This window comes from Takifugu rubripes, chromosome 22, assembly GCF_901000725.2.
Source record: "Takifugu rubripes chromosome 22, fTakRub1.2, whole genome shotgun sequence".
Classification (NCBI taxonomy): Eukaryota; Metazoa; Chordata; class Actinopteri; order Tetraodontiformes; family Tetraodontidae; genus Takifugu; species Takifugu rubripes.
Window position 1 is genome coordinate 2,190,644 of NC_042306.1, and position 10,404 is coordinate 2,201,047.

At 48.5% G+C, this 10,404-nt stretch overlaps 1 protein-coding gene across 2 annotated transcripts; it reads right to left on the reverse strand.

The window, feature by feature from the left end:
- Positions 1-1,229: 1,229 nt before the first annotated feature.
- On the reverse strand, positions 1,230-10,404 carry pcmtd1 (protein-L-isoaspartate (D-aspartate) O-methyltransferase domain containing 1). 2 transcript variants are annotated; one of them, XM_003975258.3, is made up of 6 exons: positions 10,188-10,404; positions 5,875-6,327; positions 5,538-5,640; positions 5,300-5,471; positions 4,072-4,195; positions 1,230-3,769 (listed from the first exon to the last, which is right to left on the reverse strand). In XM_003975258.3, the coding sequence occupies exons 2-6, from the start codon at positions 6,179-6,181 to the stop codon at positions 3,396-3,398; spliced, it is 1,080 nt and encodes a 359-aa protein (XP_003975307.1). In that variant the 5' UTR covers positions 6,182-6,327; positions 10,188-10,404; the 3' UTR covers positions 1,230-3,395. The 2 variants fall into 2 exon arrangements, with proteins under 2 accessions (XP_003975307.1, XP_029686484.1); XM_029830624.1 differs by lacking the exon at positions 10,188-10,404 and adding an exon at positions 7,735-9,190.

Genomic DNA, 10,404 nt, shown 5'->3' on the forward strand with positions numbered 1-10,404 from the left:
CTTCTTTTTCTCTATATATAGATTTTTCTTCGCCAAAACATCTGAGTTTTACTTGATTAATTGCAAATGCCAGTTCTGATAATCAGGTTCACCACTCTCACAAACTGTAAGCAGGATCAAAAAGGCTTTTGTTCTGCTTCTGGCCACAAAGACATGAATTACAGCGATTGCTTCAGGGATTACCTTGAGGGATTAATTTTTATTTTAATTTGCGTCAGCGATGACCGGACAGATGGCTCGTGACTTTACCGCCGACTCTACGGACCAATTGAAAGGAGAGAAAAAACAACAAAAAGACCTTCTTAGGTGTATTTCCAGAACTTAAATGTGTAAATACGTGATAATGTAGAAAGTGTGGGGATTAATGGAAATGCTGCGTCTTGCAGCCTCGCTCCACATTAATCTGTTTGTAAAAGCAGCGGAGTGACAACTGAAGCATCAGGTCGATTAGCTAGTCGCGCTCTTACCTTCCATTTAGACAGTAGAAGCCAAACAGGCCCGTGGGGACGTAAACGGTGGAGGGAGGTCAAAGAAATGGGGTCAGCGAAGTGCTCGGCGCCTTGTTACGATGACTCAAGGCTCCGAGGGAGTCTAATGGCGGTGAAGTCTATGCAAAGAGAGTCAGAGTGACGCTTTTGTGCTCAACGGAGCGAAGGGATATTTTTCTGCAGATGTTTTATTAACAAATGTGCTGTGTGATAATAACCATGACCATGGTAATAAAAGGCAGTTTCTCAACACGGCCCCGCTCTGGTTTCCTTCTGCAGGGATTTTTCTGAAATCTCCATGTTGGGACATCATTTCCGACGGCCAAGACACCACAGCAGCATATTGTGATTTATCCTTTAATGTAGCTCAGTAAAATACTGGAGGAATAATAATGGAGCAGAGCATATGCATTAAATCACCCTTAAGGTGCGTCTAACTGGGTTTCTGCTTATAATTAGGTCCATGTAAACAGTTGTTATTCTTCCTTTTCTTGCAACATTCTTTCATTTTGGGTGTATTTAAATAGCCTGGTCCTGCTCGAGGTTTCTTCCTGTTAAAGGAAACTTCTCGTGCCACCGTGGCGTGATCAGGGGCCAGGCTGCGGGTTCCTGTGAGGCCTTGACACACACTATATGAATCCATTTGCACCCACTGCCAGGTTTTCCTTCACTTCCTGTTTGGGCCGGCTCATTTTCCTGCTCAGGCTGCTCAGCGAGCGGCGGCAATGAACAGAAGAGGCATCTTGTGACCGTGACCTTTATTTTTGTGCCAAACATTTACGGAGCAACAAACTGGCTTTCAAACAAGGAACCGCACACCACCAGAGAAGCAGGAACAGAACTGTTTTGAGAATCCGGACAAATGAACCCCGTGAATTTGACTTTGGTGCGAGGCCTGACCTGAGAGTCGCGGGTGAAGGTCCCCTGCTTCCCGTCTGACTCTGATTAGCAATTCCATTTGGGATAATGCTATAAAAACCGTAGCATGGCCGTACGCGGTTACGCTGGACGGGGTTGCGGCGAATCGAACCGGACCGTGTGATTGGTCGGCAATTATAAAAATGAGGAACTGTTCTGTGTCGCTCACTTGCGAAGATTCCGGATGAATGGGCCGCGACGGACAACTTAAAACTTACAGGGGGGAAAACAAATGGAACCTGGTCACACACATAGGTACACACACATAGTAATCACCCTCTCTTTGCAAACTAAACGGTTTATCTTTACACCAGAACAAAATAAAGACCTACAGCACTAGAAGGTTCTATTAAACAGACAGCAATGGAGTTTTCTACAGAGTTCCCAGTGTCAAGATACAGTACAGCAAGAGGGTGCTACGACAAACTGAATGGAAATCAAACTATGTAGAATCATCTGGTAACAATACGCATATAATAATCACCTTTATATTTAATAGAATTCATATCAGAAACAATCAACTCAGCTTTTGGAATACTAAATGATGCATTCAAAGTAAGACAAAGGAAACTTCAAAGTCTCTGGCCGTCAAAGGAGGAAGAGGAAGAAAAAAGAAATGTGTGCTGCTTTCTTTAGCGTCTCTGTGGAATGGTGTGTGTGTGTGTGTGTGTGTGTGTGTGTGTGTGTGTGTGTGATTTTACTGTGCCAGCAGACTCACAGAAGCCCTAATGTGATGGGGATACGTTGGCACTTGAAAGCCATCATCATCAGGGAAGTTCTGCGAGCAAAATTGGACTCGCAACGGGCTTTTTGAGAAAACCAGTCCACAAAAAAAGAAAAAGAAAAAAACCCGAGAACCCCCAAAAACAAAAGCTCGGAACCCCAAACAGTTAGAAATGAAAAACAATGGCACCGATGTCTCGCTTCAGGACTGCAGAGTAAGGTGCTTTGCTGGACACGTCTGCAGTCCAGGATACAAAAGGCTTCACAGTCCTCACAGATTCTGATTGCATTGTGATGGATCCAACAAAAGTTCCGTCCTGTCCGCAAATTCTCCTCAAGGCCGTCCAATCGAATCGGCGGGAATTTCACGTGGATTCCTTTTGAGCGTATCTGCGGAGCGGATCACCTGGGACATCACCTCCAGTGACCTGTGGAACCATTAACACCCAACACAATAAACGCCATAGTCATGCATTAGTGACAGTATCGCCCCTCCAGCTGCTAAAGAATCATCGTTTAAAGCCCTGATATGAATTATTGAACGCGCTCGGAGGGTCTGACCCATGACCACATCAAATCAGATGTCGGCTTCTCATATTTCATATGGAAATAGAGCGCGCTGTAGAAAACAATTATATTAAAAGGTGCCCTTTGGAGGGGGGGGAAAAATAACCTGCCAACTCCGAGAGGGGGGGAAGGAAATGGCTGAGTGAAAACAAAGCATTAAGAGGAGTAATGGTGCGAACGTCCTGTTCACAATGACACAAGAGTCTTGCTCTGGGAATCAAAATGGGGGGGGGGGGGGCATTAAGTGTCTCTCGCTCCTTTCAGGGTCAATGATCAGCCAACACTGACAGGAAGTTAAAGCTTCTAAAAAAAAAAAAAGAAGTGGCGATAAAAGTCTTCCTCTGTTCGGAGGCGGGTTTTTAACAAATGTGGTCAGAAAGTGTTCCGATTTCCTCGTTTGTTTCGGCGATAAAAGATTTGAGCTGCGGGAATCCCGACCAAAAAACCGGAATCGCAAAATGTTTCCGCGAGTCTTGTCCGCGTGACTTCTTTTTCGCGGAGATATAAATAAATGAGGGAATGAAGGATGCGCGGCGACCGTAACATTATTATCCAGCGGTGTCGATGGCCCGTAGCTCCGGTGCGGCTGTGCCATCGAGCTTTGGTGGAAATAATGCTACATTTGTGTCGGGAAAAAGGTAAAGAAGCATTTCACGGGCAGGTGTTGTGCTCGTTATGGCCGGGCGTCGAGGGGATCGCTCATTTCTCTCGGTAATACAGTAAATATGCCTTCAGCGACTCGGGCAGCGGTAAGGCCGTAATTTGTTCTCTCAACACGTTCACTTGCTTGACGACCTCGATGTCGCCGATGTCTCTTTCCTCCTCCTCCTCCGCTTCCTTGTGCTCTTCCTCGGGGTGCTGCTCCTCCTCGCTCTCTATCGTTTGAGGGATCAGCTGGTTGCCCACGAAGACGTAGGTGCTGATGCGCCGCCGCCGGCAGCGCCGGCGCTTGCGCTTCTGGGGGATTCTCTGGGCCGTCGCCTTGGCGTGAGCGTCCTCGCTGGCCAGGTTTCGGAGCGTGCGGCGGATGTAGATCCGGGACAGATCCTGGAGGCTGCGGACCGTCACTGGGGCTGAGGTCAGAGAGAGAGACGACAAAGTCCTTCAGGACAAGAACGGAAGAAGACTCCGCGCTGCTCAACTAGGTCAGCGTGGAGCAGCTCAGGCGTTAAACGGGAAACAAGTCCGCGTTTTAAGGGACGCAAACCGCCGTCCCTCTGGAGGGGCAGCGTTCGCATGTCAGAGCAAAGACCGCAGCGGCAAACGTCGCTTCACATCACCCAGCATTTGCTTGGCCTGTCCTCCACGTCCAGAGCGCTTAGTCCCAATAACACACACGCACGCACACACACACTCGGAGGCTGACAGAACTCACGCAGATGGACGGTGTCGGGTTTGTCTCCGTCAGCTCGGCTCTGCTGGGCCAAGGGGGCAAAGGACACCGCTAAGATGTTTTTGCTGTCCCACGTGCACTGGCCGGTCCTGGTTATCTGGGTCAGCTGCAGAAAGAGGCAAAAGCGCGGCTTCAAACCCAAACGCATGGAAGACGAGACACGCTGCAGCGAAGGAGCGAGCGCCTCCGACGTTACGTCGCGGGATTTTCTATTATTCGAGTTTCTGCCGCTCTCGGGAACCAATTTTACCTCCGTGATTAAGGACGCATTCCCGTCACGCCGCTCGGAAAGTGCGACAGCTGCAACGCTAATGTTGCTGTGGAGGTTTGCGTGCACGCGCGCCAGCAAACCCCGGGCGCGTGCACGTTGTTAAAAGAGCACGGGCGTCCGACGAGGCCGAGATCCTTTTCTGCGTTTGCTCGGGTCGGCGGTTGCCACGGGAACCGATCTGCTGTGAATCAAAAATCATTTTTGCCACAGAGACCAGGCTCCGTCCGGCAAGACCAATTATTGGCAATCAACGAGCAGCAATGATTAATTTTCCTCAACAACTCGCAGCAATTACGGCATAAAGCACATCATTATTTCGATGACCTTCGGCAGACATATCATCAGAACGTCTGCGGGCGGAGAAGTGGCGGCTCAGGACAGAACAAGTAATTACCAGGCTGGAATCGAAACGTAATTAAACGAGGGCATTTAGGAGGCGCACAACAGGTCCAATCACACCGGCGCCGCGATGAAGTGTCCAAGCGTTCAGGGCCGTCCGTAATGGTCTTCGTTCCAGGACAATAACAGCGACTGTCACAGGGAGCGATCGCCTATTGTCAATATCAGCGCCGCTCGGGTCGATGCGTAGGTTTTGTGTTGACGTCTCGAAGCGAGGCCTCGATTCACAAGGGCAGGAGTGAATAAACGGTTGGCCACGGCAGCTAAACCAAACTGTCCTTCGCTCCAGCTTCATTTTCAAACCGTTCACAGGTCAACACGTTTGGCCCCTGCCAGCCATTCCTCCACCACCTCACAACAGCCTCATTCCCCTGCACTCGCACACCCACCGCCGTGAATAAAACATACGTATATCTATATGTGGGACCCGCCGAGCTCGGTGGAGGCTTCAAATCCAGGTGCAGCCGTGGCTCAATAATGCATGTGAAAGTCGTGTATCGGTCCTGGAGGTCGCGGCAATTTTGCCCTGTTGATTCTTACCTGATCCTCGATAGGCATCACCAGAATGCCGCCGATCTTGAGGAGCACCTTCATGTAATTTCCATGGTCCTTCTGCACCCCGGCGCCGCAGTAAATGCGGTCGTACTGGTGACTGTCTGCGGCGATCTCCAGACAGTTCCCCACCTGGAAGACGGGTTCGCAGAACTCGAACCTGAGGGAAAAGGTGCAGGCGTTAGACGGGATCGCCGCCTGTGGGCTGCAACACGCGTGCACTCACTTATCAAAGCTGTCGCTGTACTTTATGAAGGCGTCCAGTTTTTCCTTGGCGTATTCGACCACGTCCCTATGGAGCTCCACGCCGTGGTTCACGCCAAACGGCCCTTGAAGAAACATCACAAAATGCAACTTTGATTTCCCTGAATCGCATAAAAGCTATCAGAACATCAGCCCGAAGAGCCTTCTGTTGGCTTTGTGGAGTCATCTGGCATTAGAATGTGGAAGAATGAAAGCTGGCGGCCTCATTTCTTCCAGGCACTCGCTGTACTTTAGTCGGAAAATTCGATACCTCGGATTAAAACCCAAGATGGGATCACCTCCCCCGCATCGGAGCTCACCTATGATAAGCCCGACCATTGTGCTCAAGTAGCCGGTTCCACTGCCCAGGTTGAGGAAGGAGAGTCCCGGCTGGAGTTTCAGGGCCTCCATCACCTCCGAGTAAATGCACGGGGCCGACAGGTGTATGTTGCCGTGCTTCCAGGCCAGGTCTTTGTAGGCACTGTCCCGGTAGCTGTCCAGATAGTAGTCCCCGCGGTCTATGGCTCGAAAAGCCTGCTCCACCTTCTCAGTGCGGATGTACTGGGCCTCCTTCAGATTGTCGATGAGGTCGTCGTTGTCCTCTCCAGCGCTCACAGCTCCCCCCATGGTGAAATAGAGAGAGGCGCAGGGACGTGAACTTGTTCTCAAGATGAACGTTTCCTCCTCACTGTGGCATGAAGATGACGATCTGGCGGCTGCTGTGCTTCCTTCAGGGTCAGTTCAGATGATTCTCATGTCCACCCGGGAAGAATCTGAGTGAAAAATACATATATATATATGTATTTTATATATATGATATATATAGTCTATATATATATGTATGTTATATATAGTCTGAAGGAGGAGATTTTTTTATATACACCTGTATGAATACCAGAATTTAGAATTGTTACTAGCAACTGGAAATAGGCTTTCCAGACAATGATCAGTGCGATCTATCAGTTCTGCTATTTCCCATCAGCCACTTCAGTCATTAAAACCACATTACTGAAAATTAACAGTCATAAATTTAACGGCAGTTAGCGTCGTTCGTACAATGTTTTCGCAGTGCTGAGCACATATTGTTATCGCTGGCTTATTATGGTGGGGGGGGGGGGGGGGGGGGGGGGGGGGGGGGTGATGATCCACTGATGTTCGGAAGGGCAATTTTCCCCTCACATGGGGAGGGGAAACTGCTGTAGGGTTCTAAGCTCTAAGGAACTGCTGTCCCCATGGGCCCGATCAGGATGAAGGGCTCCATGTTGTCGTCCATTAGCACTTTATGACACGTATAAGGTGATATCTGATTAATATTGACGCCTAAGTGACAGCTGGGGTAATCTTTACATCTGTGGTTTTATTCACCATGACTGCCCTGCAGGTTTATGCAGGGGAAACAGTGCAGTTAGCGCTCTTAGAACGATCCTTTCACATCCTAACAGGGTATAAAACCACTCCTGTGTTAAACTCCCCTCACCTAATATCCACACTAAAGCCCTTTACTGTAATGTCTTGTCACGAGCTGCCAGCTCTCTTCCATTTTAGGAGGATCTGAGCCAAAAATGGAAGCACTGCTTCGGGGCAGTCTCCGAGAGAGGGTCGATACGTTGGCTTTGTCGTCTAATATTGTACTTAAGCACCACGTTGTGGCAAAAGAGAGGAAATCCCCATCCTGCAGCAGGTTCTACCCATTTCACTGATGCCTGGATAAGTACAACGCCTCAGTCTGAGGCAGAATAAATGGCCATGTCTGCAGCTATAGCAGAGTCTGGAGCACCCTCTCTCCCCCTGCCTTCTCAGCATCTCCTCATCTGACTCAGCTAATACAGATTAAATTCAGAGGTGACTTTGTACTGGGAGGCTGGCTGAGGTCATTTTCCACTGGCTCCTTCTTACTTCAACTGTGAATTTTTCTTATTATTATTATTATCATTATCCTGGGTTCTTCCATCCTGTCTGTATCCTGTGAAATTGCCCTTCAGTAGTAAGAAAATGCTGGAAAATGGGTCAGGCAAGGTAATCCAACCACTGGACCGATGCTAATTCTTCTCCGATCTCAACTCTGCTCCGGTCACTTGAAACATTTGAGAAGATAAAATAACCGTGACGTTAGCGAGTAAACAGCCCCTCGGCGGCTGATGGCTGCACGTCCACAACCATCTCGGGATCAGGTGTTTTACCTTAAGGCCCTGGGCCTACCCGGGCAGCGCTTGTGGTAAAACCAGTGTGACAGCGTGACGTAACCTGGAAATCCCAGCGGCTACGAGCTGTGGAAATGTGATCACCCGTTAGCATTCCTGTCGGCGTGGAAAAATCTGTCCATTCGCCATGAATGGAGACACTGTAAATGGTGTTACAGTACGAAATGGTGAGCATCTCTTCCATGATATTGTCCTAAAGGATTACAGCACTCAATAATTTGATTATAATCCCAGGCTTCAACTGTCAAACAGCAGCCGGTGAATGTTTGGTCTCCCGTTCTCAGCGTGATTGCTCAGGTTTCTGGTTTGGGCATAAGAGAACTGCGAAAGTGTAACTGACATTATCTGGCTTTGCAGGTTATTCGGCGCCATTCGCCGCCACGTCAAAATATACGACTGCTGCAGAATGTTGGCAAACACGCTGAGCTGCTGCCAAGTCCAAAGAACCGCAGCAAAGGCAGATAAAAAGCGTAGCGTGTCAGAGTAAATGGAGATATACAGTAGAGATCCCTTTGTGCTACTGGAACGCTCTAAAGAATGTCAACGTACAAGCAGCCAATTTACAATTTATTCTTTCTTTATTAGTCATTCATTTCTATTGTATATCTTAATTTCTCCCCAAGTTTGGGCTAATAACTGAATCATTTAAGGACCATTACAAACAAGCTTTTGCAGCAGCCTGGAGCTGAATTAAAAAGCCAAGCGTGTAACTCTTTGAATATTAATATGCTCTGCAGTAGATAAATCTCATAAAACTTTTTTGTATCCTCTCCTCCAGCCGCAGACTAGTAAAGATCTTAACGGCGCATTCCGGCTGAATTAAACAGGCAGCAAGCAGTTGCATATCAATGTACTGGCACAACATTAAAAAGGGCTGACGGTCTTCAAAGTTCGACAGTGGCCATATTTTTATCCGTCTTGTTTAATCTCAGATACACTAACAATGATGGCAGGCAGGTCTCTGCAACGCAGTGCTGTTAATTGTTGCCACTGCGTGACAAAGGAGTTCATTCAGCCAGCCCTAAAGTCTTTTTAACAAAGGTTGGGGTGCTGCAGCTTTTCCACAGAATTTCTTCTGTATTTAATATTAATTGGACACCTGAGCAGGCCAATGTGGGGAAAGATGGTTGGAAGCGCTTTGTTTATATTCATTTTTTGACATTTGGGAGAGAACAACAGCAGAAAAGAAGGCAGCACAGTATTTAATAACTGCTGTGGCCCCAATCATTATATTAATGTGAGTGTTTGCAGATAATAACTATGACATTTTAATCACCAAAGTCTGCAGATTTTCAGTCTTACATGATTTACCTATATAACGTGATAGAAAAAGTTATATCATTAAATGTTATAATACCTATATTGATGCAAAGCAAGCATTCCTTAACATTTTGTATAGTGTTGATTATTATTACAAGGCAAAGGGTTTCATTCTAACAGCTGCAACCTGTTACACATCTGCACAAAGGGCCAGTTAGTCTGTTGATACATTATTTATGATTGTGCATTAAACCGTACGTTAAAATCCAACAGTGAACGCTAGATCACTCTTTAAGAGGCGTCATACAATAATAACGGATTCGACTCATAAAGGCTGCTTCATGGTTCCGTTGATTGACACCTGAGGCGGCCAATCAGCGCCCCCCGGGTCACGTGACACGGTTGCCACACAGACGGCGGCGCGCCAGCCAATCAGAAGGCGGAACGCTCTCATCGCACTGCGTGTGACGACGGAGCAAAACAACAACAGTGTTTTCATGGAGGGCTGTTGAGCGTGATTAATCATCGCACAACACAAGCACACATCTGTCAGAAACGCACGTACATTGCACAGCCACTGGCCACGTTTGCAGACAATTAAGCGGTTTGTAGTTTGGTGCGCATTTCAGCCGCCGTTGCAGCTCGGCGCTCCGCAGTGCGATTAAACCCGGGGCTGCTGCAGGCTCCGAGCAGTTGGAGAGGACGGGGATATCAGCCCCTGTGCGCATTAGCAACTGGCAGAGAAAAGCACGACAGAAAAAGCAAACGCAACACTGATGTTTCGAGGTTTCTCCTCCCGGGCACCGACACTAATGACAGAAAAACCCCCGTCAAACCCAAACATACGTGTGAAAATTAAAACGCCGTGCGCGACAATTGCGTGCGGTTGTTATAACGTCGAGTTGTGGATAAGATCTGCGTGCCCGCGGTAGTTTTCCGTGTCGTCAGAGTTGCAGCCGAACGCGGCTAACGTTAGCTTCGGAGGGCCCGAGTGCGCCATCGCCACCGAAACAAAGCGGGTCGCATAAGCTCGCCTCTTTATCCGCTAACCAGTGCGCAGCACCGACGGACGTGCGCGTCGTGTCTCACGGAGGCGACCAAAGTTACCGACACAAGCCCTCCGGATAGCGAGTCTAACGGAGAGTCCAAGAAAAACAACTGGGGCTACTCACGGTGCCGAGTCCAATGAAGTGGATGTGCGCCGCGGCGGCGTGTGACAGTCACTTCCAGGCGTCAGGGGGACCCTTTCGAGCTTAACCGCCAGTTAACCAGCCAACCGAGCCCGTCTAACTAGTAGTTTAAAAAATGTAAAGTAGAGTTGTGGCGAACTGCGCAGAAGAAAGAACCGAGAGGATGTAAACACAGGTCACGTGACTTCGAACGCTGTGA

Bases quoted from the DNA above. Each gene is read 5' to 3' on its own strand.
- pcmtd1 (XM_003975258.3), bottom strand. From the start codon at position 6,181: ATGGGGGGAGCTGTGAGCGCTGGAGAGGACAACGACGACCTCATCGAC. The intron at 5,641-5,874 runs GTGAGCTCCGAT...TGTTTCTTCAAG, and splicing joins AATGGTCGGGCTTATCATAG to GGCCGTTTGGCGTGAACCAC. The intron at 5,472-5,537 runs GTGAGTGCACGC...CTTTTCCCTCAG, and splicing joins TACAGCGACAGCTTTGATAA to GTTCGAGTTCTGCGAACCCG.